The sequence below is a fragment of the Melozone crissalis genome, unplaced genomic scaffold (genome assembly GCF_028551555.1).
Source record: "Melozone crissalis strain CALT ecotype California unplaced genomic scaffold, PUWL_Pcris_2 ptg000062l_1, whole genome shotgun sequence".
Taxonomy (NCBI): domain Eukaryota; kingdom Metazoa; phylum Chordata; class Aves; order Passeriformes; family Passerellidae; genus Melozone; species Melozone crissalis.
In genome coordinates, this window is record NW_026535840.1 from 1261050 (window position 1) to 1287705 (window position 26656).

Sequence of the window (26656 nt, forward strand, 5' to 3'; positions counted from 1 at the left end):
GCGCTGGGGTGGGCTCTGGCTGGGTGTGAGGTGCCCCCAGCGCCAGCAGCAAGCAGAAAACCAGGAGAAGGAAATGTGTTCCCTGGGGAAACAGCACTGAACTTGGAGCAAAAATTTCCCAGCGAGTCTCTCTGTTGCGAGGTCTCCAGGGGTTTGATCAGGGGATCTCAGAGGATGGAGGAATTGATGTACCCAGGGTGCCTCCTCCCCAGCAGGGAAAGGCTGACTCACTCTGACCCGCAGGATCTAAAGGTTTAAATCCAATTCAAACATCACAGGCTTAAATTTGTGATGTTAAACCCTTTATGTTCATTCTCCATCCCGTGGTGTTTGTAGAAGAGGTGTCTTGGTTTGGAAAGACAGGATTCTGCTGAGGAAGGCATGGGCCTCCCCTGAAACGGAGGATGTAAACCCTCCCCACCCTTCCCAATTGCTATGAATTTTAAATTAAGGGGCTCTCAGGCAAAAATATGGGAGCAGGAAATAACAGTTCTTTAACAGGGAAGGAAAAAATAAAAGGATCAAATAAACAATGCAGTACACTAGAACAACACGGACAGAGTCAGAACCCAACCTGACACCCTGTGGGTCAGGCTGTTGGTGGCAGTCCCATTGGAAATGTGGCTGCAGCCCTCCTGCAGTGTCAGGGGTGGTTCTGCTGGAGCAAGGGGATCCTGTAGAGAAGGATGTATTCTGCCTCTGAAGATCCAGTGGAAGGAGAGACAGCTGCTGTTCCTCTGGGGAATCCCATGGAGAAGCTGTGCTGGTGTCTCAAAACCTCTGGATTATATCTGGGTAGCAATGCTTGGCTCCTCCCTCTGGATTATATCTGGGTAGCAATGCTTGGCTCCTCCCTCTGGATTATATCTGGGTAGCAATGCTTGGCTCCTCCCCCTGGGCGGAGCATCTCACAATGGGATGTTACAGTTCTTATCAGCCATGCAGTGACATTCAATAGTCTGTTATCAGCAATGTCCCCTCCCGAGGGAGGTGTGATTGTGGTCACTCAAAGAGAGAGATAAGGCAAGCTGCCCACTTGACAAAGATAATCTGCCATTCAGATGGTAATGGAAAACATCTTGCATTGCAATTTTCAACAAGAGGTTATCACAGGATCATGGAATGGGTTGAGTTACTTTAAACCTCCCCTAGTTCCAGCCCCTCTACCATTGTCAGGGACACCTCCACTGGCCCAGGTTGCTCCGAGCCCTGTCCAGCCTGGCTTTGAACACTGAAATGTTTCTCCGTGAGCACCATGAAGGGTTGGTTCCCCAATCTCACCCAGTTCCTGTGCGGTTTCTCCGGGACTCCACAGGTGATCGTGTACGTGGAGGACGTCAACGACGAGGTGCCGGTGTTCACCCAGCGCCAGTACAGCCGCCTGGGGCTGCGGGAGACGGCGGGGATCGGCACCTCCGTGGCAGTGGTCCGCGCCACCGACCGGGACACAGGTGGGAAGGGCAGGTGGGACACACCCAGTGTGGGGAGGGCAGTGAGATATCAGCCACTGCAGGATCCTTATGGCCCCTCTGCCCGCAGAGCTGCCTTTGCCCCCGAGCAAGGCAGCACGGGCTGGATAGCTCAGGACACTCCTGGAGACAGAGTATCCAAATCCTGGTTTTTGCAGAATCTGGGAATCCGCAAAATCAGAGGGTTTTGGTAAAGGCAGGCCTCAGAGGCAAAAGGCAGGCCTGCAAAAGGCAGGCCTCAGAGACAGCAGAACAGTGAATAGGGCTAAGCAGCAGCCATGAGATTGGTCAGCAGAAAAATTATTTAAACTGTTGAAAAGCAAGGACAAATAGAACAATGGTCTGTGTATTAATGCTTGTCTAGAATAACTCCCTAAGCTACAGAAAAGTTTATCTAGAAAGATATTAGAAAGTTCTAAGCTTAATAATGGAGCTCTGTGCACTGTGTTTTAAGGCTTACAAGCAGGTATTTTATTTGAAATAAGCAAGCATTGTTTAACCAAAGGTACGTGTGCTTATGGTGATTGGATAGAACTACTGTCAATATAGAATACTATACAGATATAAATACTGTCAGTGTGCTTTTGCTTTGTGTGATTGGTCAAAAAACTTATAAAGTGAGTTGTAACATTGAGTTCTTTGTCTGCTGCCTGGGATGTGAGCTGCTGGCATCTTCCCATTGTCACAACCATGTGATGAGGCTGATGCTGAAAAATAAACCAGCTCAAGGCACGTTCCACAGCAGCCCCATCCCGTTTGTGATTTGTAAATAGCCCCCAGCCAGTGACATGTGTCCGAATACCCAGGCCACTCATAGCTGTGGCTGCCTTAAGCAAGCTTAGTGGATTTCAGCTCTTTAGTGATTATCAGTTCTTATGATTCCCAGCTCTTTGCTTGCTTGCTAAGGTGCCTGGTGGGCTAGAGGGAGAAGCAGATGAGAGAGGAGAAGAAGAAATGGTCCTGGGGGTTCCACAGTGATGGTTTATTGAGTGGGTCTGTGAAGGGTTCCAGCGACAGCTCTTCTTCTGCCAAATGGGCTAAAACAGCTCCTTTTTATAGGGTACAGGGGGATCCAAACTTGTCCAGCAGTAGGGGTTAGGGGAAAGTGACCTACGGGGTTACAGAGATAAGCTAGGGTCCGAAAGGCGGAAGACAGGAGCTTATTTTGCTATCTCATAATGACTCAGCAATTCCTACCCTTAAGTCTCAGCCCTCCACGGAGCCCTAGCCAATTCCATAGGGTCTGCTACAGATCCTGGCTTGGCTGGGCTGAAATCCCGTGGGATGGGCTCTGCTGGGGGGAGGCATCAGTGGTGCCTGGTGTGGTTCTCTGGTTCCTCGGGGTGCTTGGTGCAGCCAGCACCTCCAGCTCCTGCTCCCTCCCCAGGGCCCGGGGGCCTGGTGAGCTACAGGATCGTGTCGGGCGCGGAAGGGAAGTTCGAGATCGACGAGAGCACGGGGCTCATCACCACCATCGACTACCTGGACTACGAGACCAAAACCAGCTACCTGATGAACGTCTCTGCCACGGACCAGGCGCCGCCCCACAACCAGGGCTTCTGCAGCGTGTACGTCAGCCTGCTGAACGAGCTGGACGAGGCCGTGCAGTTCTCCAACAGCAGCTACGAGGCCGTGATCATGGAGAACATCCCGCTGGGCTCCGAGGTGCTCCGCGTCCAGGCACGCTCCATCGACAACCTCAACCAGATCACCTACAAGTTCGACCCCAACACCAACCCCCAGGCGCTCTCCCTCTTCAAAATCAACGGGATCACGGTAAGCAGCCACAGCACGGTCCCTCCTGGCCTGTTTGGGCACGGTGAGCTTTGGGTTTGGTGACCAAAACCAGAGCTGCTGCTCATGCTTGGCAGGGAGTGATCACGGTCAAAGGCCAGGTGGACCGAGAGAAAGGGGATTTCTACACCTTGACAGTGGTGGCTGATGATGGAGGACCAAAGATTGACTCCACAGTGGTGAGTGGCTTCTCCCAGTTTCCCTACCATCCCCTGTCCACCTCAGACCACCTCCTTCTCCCAGGACAGCCTGTCCTAGCTGAGCTTTCTGCTCCAGCTTCCAGAGTCCAGAAACCCTGTTTTGAGGGAAAACCTGCTAAAACAGTTTTGAAGGAGGTAAAATTAGGGGCATTTAAATATCCACAGCGGTTTGTGTTTCAGAGGGTTATATTTAACAGTTTCACAGGCAGCCAAGCAGGGAGTGATTTGCATTTCTCTGCTGGCTGCAGGGCCAGCCCATGGGTGCTGACGGCTCTGCTCTCCACACAGCACCATGCCCATTTCTGAACCTCGCCCAGGGTGAGGGGCAGATGTGCCAACCTCAGCTAGGAAAAAACAAAGGGATGCCCCAACACTGGAGCCTCCAAATTGCTGCAGAGGGGTACCCATGACCCCTGGCACTGCTGTGGTAGGATGCAGGGTTAACCCACACTTCCTCATCCCTCGCTAACTCCTCATTGTTTGTGTTCTCTGTTTCTCCCTCTGCTTTCCTCCAACAGAAGGTAAGCCTGCTGGAGACCAGAATCCCTGCCAGGGTGCACACTGAGCTGCAGGGAGGGACTGGGGTGGATGTCCCACCAGCACCAGCCTCCCTGCCACCCCCAGGATGTGGGGCAGCCCCATGAGCCCCTCTGCTGCTGCCCAGCAGGATCCCTGATCCGGCTCCCTGATCCAGCGCTCGGGACAGCAGCTGCCGGATCTGCCGCAGCGGCTGAATGAGCTCTCCCTGCTCCTGGCTCTGTGTTGTGAATCCAGCAGCAACAATGAGTGAATCACCCCAGGGCTCACAGCTCTCTCCCCAGCTTCCTCCCGGGATGTTGTCGCACTCAGCCCGGCCGCACCTGGGAGCTTGGGGCACCCATAAATAAATCCCCGGGAACAGAGAGGCTCTTCCTCTCTCATCTCTGTGCTGCCCTGCAGCACTTGGATTGCAAACTCGATGAGAGCATTTCCTCTGCCTAACTGTGGCCAAGGTAGCCAGGTCCCCTTCGAGCATCGCGTGCTCCTGTGCCTTTGTCCAGGAGGGAGGTCAGGTCTCTCCACACCCAGCTTGCCCTGGTGGAGTTAAACACACTCAGCTCTGCCTTCTTTGCGCCTGCTGAGCTTTAGAGCAAATGCTGCCTGACCCTCCTGCTGTGAGCATGGATGAAATCACTGCTAGTGAAAAATTTAGCAGGAAAGAGTCACCCTGCAGCAGCCCAAGCTGCTCTGTGCCTGGGTATTTGGAGGATAAAAACCAGAGGGTGGGCAGGGGTCTGGCTCCTGCCCATGCCCTGAGCCCCGTGTCCCCTCACAGGTGACCATCACAGTCCTGGATGAGAATGACAACAGCCCCCAGTTCGACATCACCTCTGACTCGTCTGTCAGTGTGGCTGAGGACATCGCCGTGGGCAAGAGGGTGGCCCTGGTGCTGGCCCGAGACCCAGATGCAGGCAGCAATGGCCAGGTAGGGACAGAGACATTTGGATGATGCTCTTAGACATGTGGGGTTCTCCTGTGCAAGGCCAGGAGTTGGTCTCAAAGATCCCTTCTGTGAGGCTGTGTGTGGTGTTTCACTGACACAGAAATCCCCCTGCCAGCACCCTCCCAACCCCTTCCCTCTGCATCCCTGTGAGAGCAAGCTCTGGCCATTAATGCCAGGTTTTGGGGGCGTTGTGCAGTGAGTGCCAAGAGTCCTCAGGCAAGGCAGCAGGAGAGGTAAAGCATTCTCCTTGGGCTGTCTGGGGCAAAGAGCTCTGTGGGACGAGTGTCAAAAGGAGCCCTGCAATCTGAAAACCAGCTGTGGCCTCTCCCGCTGTGGGGACCAGCAGCAAAGCCCTTGGCAGGCTGAGCAGGAAGCTCTCTGACATTTGTTATTTTCATTACCCTGCAGACAAGCATTAATGAGGTCCCATCACCCTTAATAACAGAAATTGCTGGCAGCATGGGAGCTGCCAGAGGGGTTGGCCCTGTTTGCTTTGGGGTGGCTGCAATAACCCAGCACACCTGTGGATCCCACTACTTGGACCTTTTCAAAAGCTGGGGGGATGCTGGATTTATTTTTGCAGGGTCTCCTTCCCCTTCCTCCTCCTCAGCATCACCCTGCCTGCCTTGGTTTTGTTTCCCTGTGGTGATTCCAGGTGACTTTCTCTCTGGCGTCGGGGAATATCGGCCATGCTTTCGAGATCCGCACCACCAACGGCACCTACGGCGAGGTGTTCGTGGCACGACCACTGGACCGGGAGCTGCTGGACCACTACACCCTACGGGTCAGCACCAAACCACCCCCTCACCCCATGGTCTGAGCCCCGAGGCTGCTTGCTTGGAGCTGTGAGCTTCAAAACAGCCCTTTTTCCCCTCGGAAATCCACCCCTGACTGCAGATCCAAGCGTCAGACGGCGGCGTTCCCCCACGGAGGAAGGAGCACATTCTGCGGGTGAACATCCTGGATGTCAATGACAACCCCCCTGTCATCGACAGCCCCTTCGGCTACAACGTCAGCGTGAGCGAGGTGAGCACACAGCTCCTCCCCTTCCACCCTCCCAGGGGCAGCTCTGACCACAAGGCAGGTGGGGACAGCCCAGTGTCCCTTGCAAGCATCACCTTGGGTCATTTAAGGCTTGGTGACCCCATGCAAACCTCATCTTTGGCCATTTGATGGTTGGCAGCCCCTTGCAAGCCTCACCTTGGGTTATTTAAGGGTTGTTGACTCCGTACAAACCTCATCTTTGGCCATTTGATGAAGGCATCCCCTTGCAAGCCTCACCTTGGGTCATTTAAGGGTTGTTGATCCCATCCAAACCTCATCTTTGGCCATTTGATAGTTGGCGTTCCCTTGCAAACCTCACCTTGGGTCGTTTAAAGGTTTTTGACCCCTTGCCATCCCCACCATGGGTGTTATAAGGGCTGGTGACCCCTTGAAAGCCCTCACTGGTGATGTCCTCCTCGTTTTGGGTGAGGAAAAAGCTCTGTGAGCAACTGAAGCTCCTGAGGCTGCAGGGAGCAGCCGGAAGGAGAAGTGGCTGCACACCCATGGAAATGCCACCAAAGTGACACAAGGGACAGTGCTGTGCAGAATAAGAATGGCTTTCAGGAAGCAGCTTAGCAAGGGCCAGATAATTAAGCAATAAAACACAATCAGGCATGAGAAAAGACAACTTATTTCCTGACAGTTTAATTCCTGGACTGAGGCAGGGGGGAAATCTCAATTTGGTGATGAAAAATGAAATATGAGTAATAGCCAGTGCCACTTAGCTGTGAGGAACTGCTGCTCGTGATTTATAGCTTAGCATTAAGGATATTGCCCTGTTAAGGTTTTCTTATCTATTTAATACATGTTCATAGCAGGTTGAAGAACAGAATTTCTGTTTTGATTTTCCCCATAATGGGACTATCCAAAAATAATTAGCTGAGCTCTGGGTCCATTACACGGCCTTCACCTCTGCTCACACTGCGGGTTTTATCCTCTTCCAGGCTGTGCCAGACTAGATAAGACCCAATGTGCAGCTTTCTGCTGAGCTGCCGGGTGTTGGAGCAGTGAGTTTGGAGCCTCAAGCACATCAAGTGCCCTCTCTATATTAGAATTACATTATTAATTAGTATTGAAATTTGCCAATATAGCAGGCGGGATGTGGCTTGGCTTGCCTGGCCTTGCTGCTGAAACAAATAGCGGCACTGTGGTGTTTCACCCCAGTGACACTTTAGGCTGGCTGGGTGTGTGGTGTTTCACCCCACAGACACTTTTGGCTGTGCAATGTGTGGTGTTTCACCCCACAGACACTTTGGGCTGGCTGGGTGTGTGGTGTTTCACCCCACAGACACTTTGGGCTGGCTGGGTGTGTGGTGTTTCACCCCACAGACACTTTGGGCTGGCTGGGTGTTACAGCTGGGCCCTTGGGACAAGGCCAGGCCTGCAGGAGCTCTGGGGGTGCTGGGATGGAGCCTCCTCCCTTCAGAGGGTCCACTCCTCAGGTTTCCCTCTGAGGAGAAGCTTTAAGGGGATGGTGAAGGAAAGGAGTCGGTTCTGGTGGAGGGTTTGGATCCAGAGCTTTATTCTGGCCCACAGGGCTCTGAATCCAGAGCAGAAGCAATCCAGAACTCCCTGACCCCATGGTTGTTGTTCCTTTTACCAGGGGGAGAGTGGGTGGGAAGGGGTAGGGAGCCACCAGCCAGGTACAGGAGAGGAGGTCTCAAGGGACAAAGGACTCAAAAGAGCTGGGAGAGGACTGGGAAGTCCTCACTTGGGAATGGTGATCTGGGATGCCCAGGACAGCAAGGGAGCAGGGAAGACTGGCCAAGAGGAATCTCTTGGGAGCTGGAAATTTGGGAACAAAAGGCCCAATGCCCCTCAGGGGTAGAGGGCATCCCTTGAATCTGCCAATCACTCAACGCCCTTCTGGAATTCCAGGATTGACAGACAGTGCTGGGAGGGGTCAGGGTGTGGAAAGGAGAGGTGAGTGACACACCTGGGAGGGAATCATCAGGGGAGGAACGCAGGGGTCTGAGGCAAACCATGAAATCCCACCGTGACAAATGAGGCGTTCCATCCGCGACGAGGCCGGTGGGATTTACACGGCGTTATCTCCGCAGAACGTGGGCGGCGGCACGGCCGTGGTCCAGGTGCGCGCCACCGACCGCGACATCGGCCTCAACAGCGTCCTCTCCTACTACATCACCCGCGGCAACGAGGACCTGACCTTCCGCATGGACCGCGTCACCGGCGAGATCGCCACGCGGCCCTCGCCGCCCGACCGCGAGCGCCAGAGCTCCTACTGCCTCGTGGTCACCGTGGAGGACGAGGGCACGCCCTCCCTGTCGGTGAGACGCCAACATGGGCCTTTGGGGCAGGACGGGGTGGGCAGCGCTGGGGGAGCAAGCTGGGCATCGAGTGTGGGGCGGGAAAGGGGAGAAAACGCAGAGGGTGTGGTGTTTTGGGGACTGGAGCGAGCTTGGCATCGAGTGTGGGGCGGGAAAGGGCAGAAAAGGCACAGGGTGGGATGTTTGGGGGACTGGAGTGAGATTGGCTCTCAGTTTGGGGTGTGAAAGGGGAGAAAAAGCACAGGGTGTGATGTTTGGGGACTGGAGTGAGTTTAGCATTGAGTGTGGCACGTGAAAGGGGAGAAAAGGCTCAGGGTGGGAGGTTTCAGGGACTGGAGTGAGCTTGGCATCAAGTGTGGGGTGTGAAATGGGAGAAAAGGCACAGGGTGTGGTGTTTCAGGGACTGGAGTGAGCTTGGCATCGAGTGTGGGGTGTGAAAGGGGAGAAAAGGCACAGGGTGGGATGTTTGGGGGACTGGAGTGAGTTTAGCATTGAGCATGGGGTGTGAAAGGGGAGAAAAGGCACAGGGTTTGGTGTTTCGGGGACTGGAGTGAGATTGGCTCTCAGTTTGGGGTGTGAAAGGGCAGAAAAGGCTCAGGGTGTGATGTTGTAGGGACTGGAGTGAGCTTGGCATTGAGTGTGGCACGTGAAAGGGGAGAAAAGGCCCAGGGTGGGAGGTTTCAGGGACTGGAGTGAGCTTGGCATCGAGTGTGGGGTGTGAAAGGGCAGAAAAGGCTCAGGATGTGATGTTGTAGGGACTGGAGTGAGCTTGGCATCGAGTGTGGGGTGTGAAAGGGGAGAGAAGGCACAGGGCGCAGTGTTTTGGGGACTGGAGTGAGCTTGGCACTCAGTTAGAGGTGTGAAAGGGGAGAGAAGGCACAGGGTGCAGTGTTTTGGGGACTGGAGTGAGCTTGGCACTCAGTTAGAGGTGTGAAAGGGGAGAGAAGGCACAGGGTGTGATGTTCTGGGGACTCAGGGCCCAAACCTGCTGTGCACAGATTTGGTTCGGTCTCCTTTGATGCTTGGTTGTGCAGGACCTTCCCTCACAGTCGTTCAGCAGGCCTCATCTCCATCTCCAAACACAAAAAGTGTGAGCATCCCTGTGGGGAGGTGTGCTGGTGCTGCTGCCCTGCTCACGGGGTGCTGGGTCTGGAAGGGCTCCAGGCATTGCCCTCCCATCTCAGCACTGGCAGTGGCTGGAGCAGCAGCCCAGCCTCAGCTCCATTCACCACTGATGTGCATGTCTGCTGAGGGCCTTGGGCATGAGAAGAGCTCTGGTGATTTTGGTGAGGGCCTGGAGCGCCAGGACAAGGGGGAATGGATTCAGACTGAGAGGGGGATGATATGAGACCCCACCCATCATCCCATGGTCTGGGGAAGTGACTGTTTTGCTTGGGTCCCTGTTTGTGCCTCTGAGAATGGCTCAAAAAGTCAAAAGAGCAAACACCATGTTGGGCATTTTCCAGCTCTGAGTCCCTTCCAACCCCAGGTCTCTGTGGAGAGGTGAGCGAGCACCCACGGGCACAAATGGTGAGAGGAGCTGACACATCGTGTGACACTCTGCCATCCTTCCTGTCCCCACCTCCACCTGCTATCTCTCACCATCTCTGCTCTGCCTACAGAGCTCTGCCTGCAGAGCCCTGCTCTACATTCTGATGAATCAGGTGGCAGCCAGCAGTGCAAGCTGTGGCTGTGATTCTCACCTCAGGCTTTGCACTCTCAGCTCCTCCCTCCCGCTTGGTTCGCACTCCAGCTTCTGCACCACCCTCTTTTCCATTATTTGCACTGTCACTGAGGCTCAAACCCAGCTAAGTCACTTCCCCAGAGAGAGAGAGGGCTGTGCTGTGGCTGCAGCACACCGTGCCACCAGCTCCTCCTTGTCCCTGTCACCGTGGATGTGGGACACTGCTCCTGGAGTGCTGAGCTGGCAAATCCCATTGCCATGGCAATGGCTGCTCCCCTTCCCGGTGCCAGCAGGGACAAGTGGCACAGCTCATCCCTCCCAGATGCCCAGGCAGTGTCCCCACAGGCTCTGCTGTGTGCCCACCATGTCACGAGCACACGTTCTGCCTGCAGCAGCAATCCAAAGCCAGCCACACAAAGTGCCCAGTGACCCAATTCCTGAGTGGGGAGAGGAGCTTTGGCCCCTCTCAGGGCTCGGGGACACTCAGCTCTTGTCAAAGGCGTGTTGCTGGGTGCCTGCTGGCCTCATGCCTGCCGGGGGAAATGATGTCTGTCAGGGCCTTGCTGCCTGCCAGAAACTGGGGCTTTCACAGGGAGCTCCAGGCTGGCGCAACAATGCACAAAAGGGGGTGATTGTCTGTAATTTGTACATCCATCTGTCCATCCATCCAAGGTTTGGCCTTGTCTGCCTGGGAGAGGCAGAGGAGACAGAGCTGAGAGAGGACTGGGAAGTCCTCACTTGGGAGAGGTGATCTGGGATGCCCAGGACAGCACAAAAGGGGGTGATTGTCTGTGATTTGTACATCCATCCGTCCATCCATCCAAGGTTTGGCCTTCTCTGTGTGGGAGAGGCAGAGGAGATGGAGCTGGGAGAGGACTGGGAAGTCCTCACTTGGAAATGGTGATCTGGGATGCCCAGGACTGCAGGGAGCAGGGAAGACTGGCCAAGAGGAATCTTTTGGGAGAAATGAGGGAACAAAAGGATAAAATAAGAATATTTTCATTTAAAAAAGCATTGTGGGAGGAAAAACACCTTCGCAAGCTGGTGAGCTGCAGCTGGAAGGTGTGTGGGAATTGCAGGAGCCACCTGGCCACTGTCTGACCCTGGGGCACCTCCCCAAGGGCTGGCCCTGCCCCAGAGTGGTTGGGAGCTTCCTGCAGGAAAATCTCTGCACCCCTGAGCACTGGGACAGGATCCTGTGGCACTCGCAGCCCCAGGCACTGCAAGGCAGGGTGGATCCTCACTGCCCAGATGTTGTCTTGCAGCTGGGAATCTGTGTCATCTTCTCCATGGAACTGGGAGCTGAGGTGGGGACCAGCACCCCTGTGCCAGGACTCTTGCTCCAGAATGCATGCAAGCCTGGGAAGCCATTTCTTCTCTCTCCCAGAAGACTTTAGTTTTCCTTCTGGAGGGAAATCTGATGCCACCCAGTGCCCCAGCATGCCCCACCAGAGCCTCTGGCAGAGCTTAGCTCAGCCTGCAGCACCAGGTATCCCAAAAATGGGGTTCCTGCCACACAGAGCCAAACCTGTTTCCAGCAAAGCTTGGTTCTGTCATCAGGCAGTGCATTCCTTGGGGAGCACAGCCACTTGGAGAGGGTTGCAAAGCCGTTAGGACCTGCAGGCAGGCAAACCCCGGCGTGATTCCAGCTGGAGCTGCTGAGACAGGAAGAAAGACCTGCTGGAGGCACCAGCCAGCTGCTGGATTGCCCTGCAGAGCCAGGAAGGGGCTGAGCTGTGGGTGGCAATGAAGCACAAGCCCAAGCTCAGGAAATTCCATCCATGGTACATGGCGGTGTGGGTGCTGGCTTCTCCCTCATCCCTGAACCCCTCCATGGGTTCTCCTTCATCCCTGAACCACCTTGTGGGTGCTGGCTTCTCCTTCATCCCTGGACCACCTTGTGGGTTCTCCTTCATCCCTGAACCACCTTGTGGGTGCTGGCTTCTCCTTCATCCCTTAACCACCTTGTGGCTTCTCCTTCATCCCTGAACCACCTCCTGGGTGCTTCTGGTGAAGCCAATGCTGGATTAATCAAATCCTGCAGACACTGTTTCTTCCAGCCCCACAGTGTGGAAATTTGTGTGCTGCCAGGGATGCTCAGCCTGGCCACACTGCCTGGTGCAGCTGTTGCTCAGGTCTGACTCTGTTTTGCTATGAGTAATGTTTATGTTTGTCTCGTGGCCAGTTTTTTACTCACCTTACATCAAAAAGAGAAACAAAAGGAAGAAAAAAAAACCAAACAAAACCAAACACACTCTGAGTAACAGTGTCTGCCACAAGGTTTGATATCATCACTGTGGCTGAGTCACGCTGGAGCCGTAGTTTCTTTTGGATAATCAGTGCCAGATGTTGTTGTTCAGATGCTGCTGTGCTCACCCACATGCCCCAGAGAATCAGAGAGTCCTCTCTGGCTGCTCTGGCCCTGTTGGCCCCAGGAGAGCAAGGGGAAGCCATCCACAGCATTTCCCACTGTGTCCCCATCCCTCCACCTCTCCACAGGGGCTCTCCTCACAGGAATATCATGCAACACCCTCCAGATGAACTTCCTAACTGACAGCCATTAGGAAAAAAATAGAAAAGAAAAAAAAACCAAATGAAAACCATAAACATCCTTTTTTCCTTTTAATCCGCACTGATAATGAAACAAACAGAAAGATAAATTGCCCTGATCCCAAGCCAAGGATAAAAGTGCAGCAGAAATAAGGCTCCTCCCAACATGTGTTCTGCTAAAAAGGCAGCAGCATCACAAGTCCATGGCCGTTTCAAAAGGCTGGTGAGGAAAGAGGGCTCTGGTGGCAGCAGGGAGCCTCTCCCCTTCCTGTTTTGCAAAGAAAAAGGTAGTACAAGGTTGGCTGGTGATCCTGTTTTGTTCCATGCTGAATAAAGTATTTTACCATCCACTCGCAGAGAGGATGTTCAGTCAAGGATCCAGAAACGTGTTGATGTGGCAGAGCTGAGAGCCTGGCAATAAGTTAATCCTCAGGGAAGTCTGCAGGTGCAGGACATCCTCCCATCCCCACATCCTCAATTTCCAGCTAGTCTGTAAAATGTGGGCAGTACAGAGCTCCACTTCTCCATGGAAACAGGTAGTTAAAAATCAAAATCTGAGCGAGAGAGGTTCACTTCCAGTCCCAGGGCAGTGGCAGGGTGGGAGGCAAGGGCAGGGATCCTGCACACAGCTTCGTTTCTTAAGGCACTCCTGGGGCTGTTGTGTGGGTGAGCATGGCCTGCTCTGCAGGATGTGGTTTCCTCCAGGCTCCTCAGGCTTTCAAGGAATTTGGTGAGTCAGGAACAGGATCTGGAAAAGGCAGAGCAGGGGTGTTAGTCCAGCTTGCAGCTGAGGGGATATCATTCCAGGAAGTGAGCAAACTCTGGTTCTGTGTGGAAAACAGAGGGTTTAGGTCCCTCCCATCTTTCAAGCCACCAAGTTTTTGATGTCACCAACTGTAGGATGACAGGGGGTTGCATGGTTGGGACAGACGCAGACAAGAGATCTCTGCAGCCAGGTCAGGAATTTGGGGTTTATTGCAGAGGGCCTGGGTGCAGGGCCCTGCTGGGATTTGGGGTTTATTGCAGAGGGCCTGGGTGCAGGGCCCTGCTGGGATTTGGGGATTATTGCAGAGGGCCTGGGTGCAGGGCCCTGCTGGGATTTGGGGTTTATTGCACAGGGCCTGGGTGCAGGGCCCTGCTGGGATTTGGGGTTTATTGCACAGGGCCTGGGTGCAGGGCCCTGCTGGGATTTGGGGTTTATTGCAAAGGGCCTGGGTGCAGGGCCCTGCTGGGATTTGGGGTTTATTGCAGAGGGCCTGGGTGCAGGGCCCTGCTGGGATTTGGGGTTTATTGCACAGGGCCTGGGTGCAGGGCCCTGCTGGGATTTGGGGTTTATTGCAGAGGGCCTGGGTGCAGGGCCCTGCTGGGATTTGGGGTTTATTGCAGAGGGCCTGGGTGCAGGGCCCTGCTGGGATTTGGGGTTTATTGCACAGGGCCTGGGTGCAGGGCCCTGCTGGGATTTGGGGTTTATTGCACAGGGCCTGGGTGCAGGGCCCTGCTGGGATTTGGGGTTTATTGCAAAGGGCCTGGGTGCAGGGCCCTGCTGGGATTTGGGGTTTATTGCAGAGGGCCTGGGTGCAGGGCCCTGCTGGGAGCTGCAGCCACAGCCCAGAGCAGGCCCCAGAGGAGAAAGGGGCAGAGAGGATGAGAGGGTGAGAGAGTAAAAGCATAACAGAGTAAAAGGGGTAAGAGCGTAAAAGGCAAGAGCTAAGACACAAGAGATAAGAGCTAAGAGCATAGAAAGTGAGCAAAGTTCCCGTTACAATACAATAAATCATGTTCTGTGTTGAATATTCTGATTCTCACTAACCAATCTAGTACAAGACACAAATCCTATAGCATTTCCATACAGCCTATAAGAATCACTACATTACCACACTGTGTTACATTTTAAACCCTAAAAGCTCCTCTTTGGGCCCCTTCTGCCAAGCTGCAGGGTCTGCTCTGAGCCTTGGGCCTGTCTGCAAGCAGAGGGTGTTGTTCCATCAAAAGGGGACCACCTTCAGCTGGCCATGCCATTGTTTTCCAGTTGTTCAGTAACTGAGGTATCTCAAAGCTTGCTTTCCTTTCAATCTCGTTTATAGTTTCCATATTCACAAAATCTTTTGCCAGGCAATCATACTTATAAGTCTTTCCTGTTCCATGTCCCCAACAACCCACACCAATTTTCCCGCTGATATTTAACCCCCGCTTTCCCCAGCCCTCCCCACCCTCTCGGAGGCGCTCAGCCCGGCCGGCACTCACCCAGCGTGGGGAAGAAGCAGTCCCCGGGCCCGGGCGGGGACAGGGGCGTGCTGGGCTCCGACAGCAGGTGCCGGCCGGACTCGGAGGGCAGCCTGCCGGCCACGTAGTGCAGCGGGGGCCGGGGCCGGGGCTCCGCACTGCCCACCGGCCCCGCCTCGAACACCGGGTTCTCGATGCCCTGGGCCCTGCTGAGGGACACAGAGGTGTTGGATCTTTGTTTCAGCTCGGTTTTTGTATCCCCAGGGGGAAAATAAAGGGGTTTTTTGGCTGAGCGTTGGGAACAGGCAAGCAGGGCAGGGAGCAGGTTCGGGCAGTGGGGTCTCGGCTGAGAGCAAACAGTGAGCCCAGAGCAGGGGGAAAGTGGCATCTCATCTGAGAGCAAATAGGGAGGGGGGAAAGTTCAGCCCCAATGGTTTCAGGCAGTGAAATCTCAGTTGAGAGCAAATGGAGAGCCCAGTGCAAGAGGAAAGTGGTTTCAGGTCATGGCATCTCAGCTGAGAACAAATGAGGAGCCCAGTGCAGGGGGGAAACTCAGCCAAAATGGTTTCAGGCAGTGAAATCTCAGCTGAGAGCAAATGAGGAGCCCAGAGCAGGGGGAAAGTTCAGCTCATGTGGTTTCAGGCAGTGGGATCTCACCTGAGAGCAATCAGCACAGTGCAGGGGGAAAGTTCAGCCAAAGTTGTTTCAGGCCATGGCATCTCAGCTGAGAGCAAATAGGGAACCCAATTCAGGGGGAAAGTTCAGCCCCAATGGTTTCAGGCAGTGAAATCTCAGTTGAGAGCAAATGGGGAGCCCAGTGCAAGAGGAAAGTGGTTTCAGGTCATGGCATCTCAGCTGAGAACAAACAGCCCAGTGCAGGGGAAAACTCAGCCAAAGTTGTTTCAGGCAGTGAAATCTCAGCTGAGAGCAAATGAGGAGCCCAGTGCAGGGGAGAAGCTCAGCCAAAATGGTTTCAGGCAGTGGGATCGTGGCTGAGAGCAAACGGGGAGCCCAGAGCAGGGGAAAAGTGATTTCAGGTCATGGCATCTCAGTTGAGAGCAAATGGAGAGCCCAGAGCAGGGGGAAAGTTCAGCCCAAGTGGTTTCAGGCAGTGGGATCTCACCTGAGAGCAAACAGGGAGCCCAATTCAGGGGGGAAAGTTCAGCCCAAATGGTTTCAGGCAGTGAGATCTCAGTTGAGAGCAAATGGGGAGCCCAGGGGAAGGGGGAAAATTCAGCCCAAGTGATTTCAGGCTATGGCATCTCAGCTGAGAGCAAACAGGGAGCCCAATTCAGGGGGGAAGCTCAGCCAAAGTGATTTCAAGCAGTGGGATCTCAGAGAAAATGAGGGGCCCAGAGCAGGGGGAAAGCTCAGCCCAAGTGGTTTCAGCTCTTCTGGGGTGCAGGGAGAGGCAGGCCCTTGAAAAAGGGAAGGAGGCACTTTCCACATGGAGAGAAGGAAGAGAAACAGTGATTTCCCAGAAGGGGAAAGGACTCAGGGCGGGGTGACACCAGCAGCCCTTTCATTCTGCTGGGCTGGGGATTTGTGCCAGATCCAAGGGGCAGGAGGAGATGTGCAGGGTCTGGGATGCAGGCTGCAGGGCGTGTGAGGAGCTGGGAGCTCCTGGGTTCCTTACCTATCCATCCTGACAAGCTCATGGGCACCTGCCAAAGACAAAATGTGTGGGGTGAGTGCTGGCAGCACAGGGCCCAGCATCAGGCCCAGACCCACTGCCAGAGCTGGGCTCTGGTGTCTTATCTCCTTCCAATTCCTCCTCTCCTTTTGCATTCCTCCCTCCCTCACCTGCTTCTTTAGCCCTAAAACCTCCTCCTCTGCATCCCTGCCCTCTCCCACTTGTCCACTCCCCAGATGGACACCCCAGGCTCCAGAGAAGGGGAAGGGACACCTCTGCAGTGGGGTGAAGTGAGGTGCAGCTGCAGCCCAGCCCCATTTGTGCCCAGATGCACTCAGCACCCACCTGGGGCTCTGCAAACACCACCTGGCACCTGGCTGCCCCTGTCTGGCTGGGCAGCACCAGGTCAGGCATTCCCTCATTCCCACAGCCCCCGTTACTGGGCTCTGCCTGGCTGAGATGCTCGAGTTTTGGCCCAAACTGTGCCAAAGAAAGGTGCTGGGTGGGAATAACCTGGTCCAGGACACCTGAGAGACAAACCCATCTGGATTTTGCCTGCCCTCTGGGGTGAAGCAGCATCCAGGTGATGCTCTGCAGATGGAGGTGGGAGCCAAAGGGGCGGCTGCAGGGTGTGGCTGTGCAAAGCACAGTTCCCGTTCTGGTGGCTGGCACTGCTGGCACTGTGCCCTGCTGCTGCTGCACGAACCACTTCTCCAAAGGGCTCCTCGGAGCCCCACAGCCCCCACCAAGCTGGGAGAGGAAAACCACAGGGCCCCTCTTGCCCAAGGGTGATGAAATGGCTCTGCCAGTTAAAGGTGGTGCCCCTTTCCGCTTCATTACTGAAATCCTGGGGAGCCAGGCAGGGGCAGGGGCTCTGCCTCAGCACAGCCTGGGCTGGGGCAGCAGAGGGGACACCTGTCCTATGGCCACAGACATGTCAGGGCCTTTTTAAAGGGGAAGGTGAGAAAAAGTGCAGATAATGCTCTTCAGTCACCTAGAAGGCAAAGCTTCTGTTTCGGGTGGGCAGTGGAGGGAGGGGTGAGAGCATGAGACGGCTCTCACTGTGGGTGTGGAGGAAAGGGTTCAGCAGGGAGCATCCTCACAGTGTCAGAGCCTCCAGCACGCTGCTGGTGTCCCCTCCTGTCCCACAGCAGCCTGCAGGAATGCCTGGTGCTTCCCAGGACAGCTCCAGGAGAATCCTGTCCTTGGGGCACCTCACACCACATCCCTGGGACCTGATCCCAATGGAGCAGACCCCAGCCAGCCCAGGAGGGGAGAGCAGGCTCTGGCACGTACGTCTGCTGCTGGCAGCTTGTCTCTGCTTGTAGATGAGGAGCAGGATGAGGGGCAGGCAGAGGATGCCCACGATGCAGGCGCCCGTGGCCAGCGCGGCCGCCGTGATGTCTGCAACACAAGAGCAGAGATCAGCCTGACCATTCACCTTCCCTTGGCTTCCCCAGGCCAAAATCACAGATTTTTTAGGATTGAAGAGACCTCAAAGATCATTAAATCCAGCACAGGGCAGCCCTGTGTTGCCTCAGAGCTGAGGCAGTGTGGTCCCACACCACCAGGATGCACTGCCAGCTGTGGAGATAGGCTCTGAAGCATCCTGTCAGAGCCCCAGCCAAACCCCTTCATTGCTGCAGGACATCCCAAGGTTTTTGGTCTCCTAATTATGAGGAGAGAAACCTAATAAAGGCTCCCAGCAGCTTTGGGGCTCTGACTCTGACCCAGTGCCAGCCTCGAAGTGCTCGGGCATCAAAGGGCTTGTCACCCTCTGTTAATGAATGTGCCCCTGAGAATGCCACCCCCAGGGGCTCCCAGAGAGGCTGCAGGCACATCTGTGGCCATCAAGGTCCTTGTGGGATGGCTTGTGGTGAGGCTGAGGGCTGCTTAAATCAGGGCCAGGTTCAGTTCCTCTCCTGTGCATCCCTGTGAGGAAGCAGCCTCTTTCCCTGTGTGCCTGTGTTTTAGCAGGGAGACATTTTTCTCTCTTTTCCTGACAGGGCAGGCTGTCCCAACACTTGAGACTGAAGGTTAGGGACAGGAAAGCACAGCTCATGGGGAGCAGGAACCGCTTGCCTTGTCTGGGCATGCTGCAAAATAATTTTAGCCAAATCTGCCCATTTAGGCGCCAGCAAAGGGGGACAGACAGAGCAACACAGCTGCACAGTGAAGTGGGGGCATCTCCATGTCTAGACACAGCTCTGGGGGAGCCCCACGCTGTCTGAGCACTCAAGCAAGGTTTGGGTTTCCCCTGCAGAGGCAGAGGTGGCCCAGGCTCGGGGTGCAGCAAGAGGCTCCTGCAACTCTTTGCCTTTCTGTCCCTTCCCGTGTGCTCGGGGCAGCAGCCACTAAACCCCTGCTGTGGGAGGGGGCTCAGGGGCTTTAAAACAACAGAACAGTTGTTCTAAACATGCACTCCCTGTTGGAACAGCATTGGAAAGAGCCCTCCCAACCCCGGGGTGTGAGGCTGTGTGTGGGCACTGATCCCTAGGGAATGCTTGGGCCAGGATGGCCAGCAGAGAGGGGTTTTGTCCTTTACCTTTGCCGGTGGCAGTGTGAAATGTGCAGTTTTGAAGGCCTCCTTTGCCTGCAGAAGAGAACAGAGAAGCTCAGGATTCGCTCAGGTCCCACAGAACTCCCGACCTGCTGGCTGCCCTTGCCTTTTCTGCTTGTTATCGAGAACATCATCCCAGAGCAGCCCAAAGCAGGAGTTTAATCCTGAAAATGTTCACTGAGATGCCTGCTGCCAGACCCCCTTTGTCCATGGCAGCACGGCCCATCCCTGACCATGCAGACAAAATTTAATTTTTTTTAGTCTAAAAGAAAAGCTAACACTGCAAATCAAGGCCAGGAGATGCCTTCCCCTCCCTCCTGCCTCTCCCACTGGGCTGCTGTCCCAAGGTTATCTGTGAGCCCTCAGCCTGGCTTGCACCACCAGCCAGCTCCTTTCAAGCTGAGCCTTGTTCTCCTCTCTGCCAGAAGGAGGTTGGAGATCACTGAAACTATGTACCATGGATTTTATTGCATTCCAGCCTCTTGAGTTATTAAGATTTTTTTTTCTTTTTTTTTTTTTTTCCTTTAATGTTTCACTGCTTGAGAGTGAAACCTTCAACTTTGACTTCTGGAACTGCCTCCAGAAGTGCCCTGCACTTCCAGCATCAGCACAGCTGCCTCCCCATCCCCAGTGTTGCATCCCCCACCTGGCACTGTGCCCTGGCAGGGCTTTCAGGGCAGCCTCACCTCTCTGGATCTGCAGTTCCATGAAGCCATGGGCCACCTGCAGAGTGCAGGGCTTGCCATGATCTTCCCATCCCCAGAACTTCATCCCCCACCAGCCTTTTCTCAGGCACTATGCCCTGGCAGGGCTTTCAGGGCAGCCTCACCTCTCTGGACCTGCAGCTCCACAAAGCCATGAGCCACCTGCAGGGTGTGGGGCTTGTTGTGCCCTCCCCATCCCCAGTGTTGCATCCCCCATCACCCTTTTCCCTGGCAGGGCTTTCAGGGCAGCCTCCCCTCGTTGGACCCGCAGCTCCACAAAGCCATGGGCCACCTGCCCAGTGTGGGGCTTGCCATGACCTTCCCATCCCCATTGCTGCATCCCCCCTCACCCTTTCCCTGGCAGGGCATTCAGGGCACCCTCATCTTGCTGGACCTGCAGCTCCACAAAGCCATGGGCCACCTGCAGGGTGTGGGGCTTGCCGTGCCCTTCCCATTCCCATTGCTGCATCCTGAACCACCCTTTGCCTGGCAGGGCATTCAGGGAACCCTCACCGTGCTGGATGTGCAGCTTCACAAAGCCATGGGCCACCTGCAGGGTGTGGGGCTTGCTGTGACCTTCCCAAGCCCAGAGCTGCATCCCCCACCACCCTTTTCCCTGACACTGTGCCCTGGCATGGCTTTCAGGTCTTTCAGGGAAGCCTCATCTCTCTGGACCTCCCCATCCCCAAAGCTGCATCCACCACCACCCTTTTCCCTGGCAGGGCTTTCAGGGCAGCCTCACCTCGTTGGACCTGCAGCTCCACGAAGCCATGGGCCACCTGCAGGGTGTGGGGCTTGCCGTGCCCTTCCCTGCTGACCTCCACGGCGTAGCAGCAGTAGTTCCCGCTGTCCCGCGGCGTCACGTTGGTCACCACGATGTGGAAGGCGCCGTGGTGGTCAAGGACGAGCTCCACGCCGCGGTGGCCGCTCGGCCTGCCCGGGGAGGAGGGTTTCTGGGAGGCGTTGTGGTGCCTGGCCAGGTCGTGGTGCAGCTCCCTGTCGGTGACGTTGCGGACGTGGCGCTTGTCGGAGCAGCTCTGGTCGCCCGTGCCGCTGAAGTACCAGGTTTTGTAGAGCAGGTCGTGCCGCTCGGCCAGGGCGCCGCTGACACGGCAGCTCAGGGTCACGTTCTGGCCCTCGGGGCACACACACAGCGAGTACGGGGTGCTGATCAGGAACGCTGCTGCTCCTCCTGCCAGGGACAAGGCACCGCGTCAGAGCCTGCGCTTACCCCGGGGTTTGCAGTGTTGAAATGGCTCCCAAGTCATTAAAAAGTCTTTTTCCCACCCCTGCGACCAAAGAAGAAGTCGAGATTCCTCAGATCTGCTTTTCAAGGTTGCTTATTTTCTCTTATCTGTTCCTTTCTTTGTCTGACCTGCTGAGATCTGTCCAGCAGGTTGGTTCATGGCACACTGCCCGCCCTTTGGGTAGTGTTACTTTTTCATACTAAAAACAACCTGTACTTGATTTACAATAATTTCCAAATACCTATCACCTATGTCAGACAGTCTGTCTCTACTTTAAACCAATCCAAAAGTGCCACCATCCCAGCAGAAGATGGAGGACAACAAAAAGAAGAAGAAAGACAGGACACACCCAGATTCGTCCATCTTGCGTCTTGAACCCCCATTCTAACCCCAAAAACTGAACCCTCTTGAACCCCCATTCTAACCCCAAAAACTGAACCCTCTTGAACCCCCATTCTAACCCCAAAAACTGAACCCTCTTGAACCCTCATTCTAACCCCAGAAATTGAACCCTCTTGAACCCCCATTCTAACCCCAGAAATTGAACCCCAAAAATTCTACTTTTTCACCCTGTGATGAATTCACTATCATTCCACTCAAACCCTTGTGGCTTGTAACTCCTTACACAAAGTTGGTAATTGTTTCCATGGGCTAAAATCAAAGGCACAGGTGTTTGTGACTCTGTGCCAAGGTCTGTGAGCCCCCTGCCAGGGTCTGGAGTCACCCAGGGCAGCCAGAGCAATGTCCTGGGTTCTGACAGTAAAACAACTTTTTGTAGCAAAACTGGCCAAAAAAGCTCTGCAAACCCACCACCGATGCTGGCAAAGGGTGGGGAGGCCCTGGCAGGGTTTGCCCACAAGAGCTGTGGCTGTTCCATCCCTAGAAGTGCCCAAGGCCAGGCTGGATGGTGCTCTGAACAACCTGGCATAGGGGAAGATGTTGAAACTGCATGATCTTTAACTCCCTTCTAGCCCAAATCTTGCAGGATTTTGTAGTGGGGCTGGGAGCACAACTTCACCCTAGAAATCAACTCTGCATGAGAGAAATGCTTTAAACAGGGTTTAGCACCTGCAGCAGGGAGGCAGGAGCTCCCTGGGGCCAGCAGAGGTGTGGGGCAGGGAGGCAGAGGAGGAGCAAGGCAGCGGGGTTATGGCTTGTGAGGGAGGAAACACCAGCACAGCTGCGCCAGCTGCAGAAAAATAACAAACAGGAGCGAAAACAAACAGAAAAGTTCTAGGAGGAGCAGTGCCCCTCCTTCTGCCCCAGATGAGGCGGGGAGCAGGTCCCGCCCTCCTTATTTCTCAGCCCCCAGGGAGGAAAAGGGGGAACCGGCTGATGCTGACAGCCAGGAGCTGCTGGGAAATGCAAACAATTTTCAGAAAGAAATTCGGGAATGTGGGCAGCAGGCGTGGCAGGAGAGTGGGAGCAGCAGGCACTGCTGGTCTTTCCCCAGCACGTGGGTGGCGGGTTCTGCTGGGTGAGGGGAGCTGTGCTTGAGGGGATGGAAAAGTGCAAAGCCAGGAGAGGTTTTGGTGCTCTGGCCCTGCCACTCCTTCACGTTTGCAGAAGCGCTAGCATCGCTTTGAAAGCAGGAGGAAAAGCAGATTCTGGGTCTATTTACTTCAAATTACAGTGGAAAAGAGATTCGTGGGGCTGGTTTGCAGCGGAGAAGATGCTACAAGGGCGAGATGTTTCTTTTTTATTTTGGTAACATCCTGTTGTGCCACGTTTCGCTTTGAGGTTTCTCGCTTGCTATATCGAGGGCGTCAGTAGTCACAGGCAGGGTGTGATGAGCCAGCCAGCCCAGGGCTCCCACTGCTGGGCCACCCAGAGAGCACTGTGTCACTAGATGAAACCAAAATCGTGCCTCCCACCGCTGGTGGTTATCTGTGACTCTCGGGTGGTGGTGCAGGAGCAGCCCCTGAGTCGCTGCCTGAGGATGCTCTGCAGGGATGCTCTGCAGGGACAGGGAGGCTTTGGCAGGGGGATCAGCCCCATTGCATCCCTGCTCTGGAGTCCCCAGAGGCAGGGCTGCTGTGACCTTTGCCTGACCACGCTGGATAATTGCTTCCTGCTCCCCACAGCACGCGCAGGGCACGGCCTGGAGCTGCTCTGGGCTGAGGTTTGTGCGGCCTGAGCTCAGCACTGCCTCTTTCAGTCTCGTTTTCAGGCCCCGACTTCTCCTTCTGCTGGGCTGCTGCTGGGGCCACGGTGCACAGCCAGGCTGGAGGGGTTCTGAGCACAAAAGGCGCTTCAGATGTGCTCCTGATACCTGCTGCAAGGGGAAGTGCCCCATTCACATCGGGGCTCTCCTGGGAGCCACAGGAAGGGAAGCCAGGGCTCTATTGGAGGAAGCCACACTTCCAACACCTTCCACAAGTGCCTGCAGGAGCCTTTTGTTTTCCACACACCCCCTCGGATGAAGGAGGGCTCATCCCCGCACGGTTTGTGAGGCTCTGCCTTGCTGAGCCATCCAGCCTCCACCTCCAGGGCTTGATGGGAACCGTCTGGATGGAAATTCAGCTCAGCCCACGCTTTCAGGGAGGGGCAGAGGTTACCATGTGTGCAACCCTCAGCATTGCAGGCTCCCCTTCCTTCTCCTCAGCGGGGGAAGGCTCTCAAAGCCCTGCAGTGGAGGGGAAAGCAGCTGGCAAGGCACGGTGCAGCCCAGAGCAGGGCCAGGGCAGTTGGTGCTCCCTCCCCAAGAGGTACCGAGGCTTCAAACACACGCTGGATGCCAGATGGAGCCCCGAGGAGACGTCTTCTGGTGGTGTCTTTATGCCAAAGCCCACGGATCCCTAATCTCCTGGGCTTCTTCCATGCCCAGAGCCCAGGCCTGGCTCCTTCCACACCCCTGCCAAACCGTTCCCTTTGAAGTCAGAGCTGCTGGCAAATGCCAGAATAAAGCCAGACGCCCATCTCTGTGCATCTCCAGCTGGCTGGACCAGCTGAGGGCTGAGCTGAGAGCTGTTGTCTTGTCACCATCTGGTAAAGGCAGAGGGGGTCTCAAGCAGGTGCCAGAAGTGTCCCTTTTCCTCCTTGGCTCCTCAGTAACTTTGTCTGCAGCCAGTGGTGTTGTGTTGGCGGGGCACAGAGCCCGGTGCAGTGCTGGCACATCCCAGTGCTGGCTGGCATCACTCTCCTACACCTGGGAACTCTGCTTTCAGACAAAAGAGAAACACAAAAAGTGCAGAAACCTGTGCTGCTTGGCTGACCAGCAGCTCAAATAAATCAGGATTTTATTCTGGGTCAGTGACCAAAAGCCTCTCCTGGCTGCTTCTCCTGTGTTTGGTCCCCGGCCCTGGCAAGCAGGTGTTTGAGCTGCCCTCCTGTGCTTGGCAGAAGGGATTTCCACTCTTTTCCTGATCCTGCAGGGATCAGGGCATGGAGCCTTTGGAGGGGCTCACCTGCTGCAGAGGAGGGAGACAGAGATGGGGCAAGGAGCTCTGCTTGCTTTATTTCCTCTTCTGGCAGTTCTCATAGCAGGCTCACATCAAAGTGCCCTGGAGCCCCATCATCACTGTGCTGTGATTGTGCCTCACAGTTACCAGCCAGGTGAGATGTGCAGAAATACCTCGAGCACGAAGCAAAGGGGAGACAAAAAAACTTGCTGGAGATGCCTGAGACGTGCTAACAGCCCCCATCTCCTGCGCCCCAGGGGCCAAATGGCTTCCCAGCAGTGGGGTTTCCACCAAAGGGCTTCCCAGCAGAGGGGTTCCCAGCAGAGGGGTTCCCATCATCCAGGCAGTGAAGGAAGCAGCCTCGGGGGTCCTTGCCTTCCTCCTCTTCCAGCACAGCCCTGGCTCAGGGACGGCACTTGGGATGTGATTTTGGGGAGCCCAGCTCAGCTGCTGTTCTTTAAGGGAAGAGGAGCCACTTCCCCATCCACCTTGCTGCCAGCATCCCCAAACTGGATGTCTCCAAGGGCTGCATCTCCATCAATCCCTGCTAAAATTAGCCAGGGGCTCAGGAAGTTTTGGCAGGCGCGGGGTTGCGCAAAGCTCAGTTCCTCTGGCACCAGCCTCACGCCGAACATCAGCATCCCAGCTCGTTGCACTGCAGAAGGCCTGAAGTTCAGTCCCAGCGCCCCAGATGCATCAATGAAACCATCCAAATCCCCGTGGACAAGCTGGGAATTGCACCCTGATGACTCGGATGAGAAGCAAAACGTGGTTCAGTCCACAGCAGCCTTGCTGTCACACAGGAGAGGAGACGGTACCTCTGGCCCCAGTGAGGCACCTTTGGGGATCTTTTCCCGGAGAAATCCTGGAGGCAACCACTCTGTCCCGGGAGAGAGGGTGAAGCCAAGCCCGATGCTCCCCCCGGCCTGCGCAGGGCAGGGAGGAGGGATCACGCTCCTTCCCAGCTTCCCTCTCCAAGCCTCCGTCCAGGGTGGGACCGCGTTGTTAACGCCACCGCCCCCGCTGCCTGCCTGGCCCCGGAGCCCCGCACGGAACGCTGCTCTGCCGGGGCTGCTGCGGGCTCAGGAGTGAAGCATCCCCCTCCCGCAGCATCCATCCCGCTGAGAGCAGCCAGCGGGCTGGGGAACGCTCCCAGCCCCGGGAATCGCTCACTCCGGGCCAGGGCAGCTCGGTGGTCCCGGCTGCCCACCCGGCAGCATCATCCTTAGAGAGGGCATCCCAGCCCCGCGGGCACAAATCCCCTCTTTCTCTCTCGAGAAAAGACCTCTCCAGCTCCCCCTGCGCTGCTGGAGGGGTCTCTTCTCACCGTGGGACCCCCCCCCTCCCCCCGTGCCAGGGAAAAGTGAGGGAACAGAGCGGCTTTTCCAGCCCGGGACAGGGGGCTGCTTCCCTTCCACGCATGTTAGATCAAAGCAGAGGAAGAAAGCGAAAAAAACACTCTCAGAGTTTTAGAACAGCAGCTCCCCTGCAGCCCCTTCGCCCCAGCGCCGTGTGAAAGGCTGGCTCGACCCTCCACACACCAAAATCACGGGGGAAGAGAGTGAATAATGCCCCGAACGCTCGGGATTGCTTGTGCCGGAGCACAGCCCCGGTGGGGAGAGTTTCTGCGGGCAGGGAGGAGAGCGAAGCGAGCTGGAGCTTACCGTGGGAGGCGAGCAGGCAGAGCGCAGCCAGGAGCAGCCCGGGCCGGGGGCGCGCCGTGCCCATGTCGCAGGGGTGGCCGGGCTGGGGCGGCCTCTGCCGAGCCCCCGCACGCTCCGAGCAGCCCCGCAGCCTCAGCCGGACTGGGACACACAGGAAATTTCATCGCGGCTCGCAGCGCAGCGCTGCCGAGAAGGGCGAGCACCCCCCGGAGGTGAGAGGCTGCAGGGAGCGCCCGGGGTGGGGATGCCTTCGGAGCCCTCCTCCTCCTCCTCCTCATGAAGGGTGCCTCGGCTGCGTTTCTCCCCTTACAGCCTCGCTCAGAGCGTTTTTGGGGTGCTAAGGAGGGTGCCAAGGGACTTGCGGGTGCTGGTCTCCGTCCCTCTTCCCAGAAGGAGCTGATTCCTTGGGCCGGCTTGTAACTTTGCTCACAATTACTGGTTTTGCCTTGTTTGTGAGGATTAAGGAGGCAGAACCTCCTGGGATGGATCCCTGCAGTCCTGGGATGAACGGGCAGCGGGTACAGGGAGGGGTTACTCAGAGCAATGCCAACTTGGAAAAGGAAATGGAGCTTTCCCAAAAAAAAAAGGGAGCAAAGCCCCATCTTCCCCCTCCTACAGCCCGTTTGCACTTTGCCCTGAAATAGCAAAGCAGGCCCGTGGTCTGACACATAACTCCTCCTGGAGCTTCTCTCCAAATTCCAAAGGCATCAAC

General features: G+C 55.7%; 2 protein-coding genes across 2 annotated transcripts in view; one reads left to right on the top strand and one right to left on the bottom strand.

Annotated features, from left to right (window-relative positions):
* Window positions 1-26656, top strand: part of CDH23 (cadherin related 23) — a 211693-nt gene that overhangs the window by 163589 nt on the left and 21448 nt on the right. The window contains exons 30-37 of the mRNA XM_054288414.1: window positions 1316-1451; window positions 2857-3245; window positions 3341-3442; window positions 3982-3984; window positions 4779-4928; window positions 5602-5730; window positions 5844-5972; window positions 8051-8278. Of these exons, the coding sequence (XP_054144389.1) occupies window positions 1316-1451; window positions 2857-3245; window positions 3341-3442; window positions 3982-3984; window positions 4779-4928; window positions 5602-5730; window positions 5844-5972; window positions 8051-8278 (1266 nt within the window). The remainder of the gene's footprint in view (window positions 1-1315; window positions 1452-2856; window positions 3246-3340; window positions 3443-3981; window positions 3985-4778; window positions 4929-5601; window positions 5731-5843; window positions 5973-8050; window positions 8279-26656) is intronic.
* On the bottom strand, window positions 12597-26056 carry VSIR (V-set immunoregulatory receptor). Its single transcript, XM_054288412.1, has 7 exons — window positions 25945-26056; window positions 20375-20824; window positions 18914-18961; window positions 17665-17772; window positions 16372-16399; window positions 14757-14944; window positions 12597-13260 (listed from the first exon to the last, which is right to left on the bottom strand). The coding sequence occupies exons 1-7, from the start codon at window positions 26006-26008 to the stop codon at window positions 13223-13225; spliced, it is 924 nt and encodes a 307-aa protein (XP_054144387.1). The 5' UTR covers window positions 26009-26056; the 3' UTR covers window positions 12597-13222.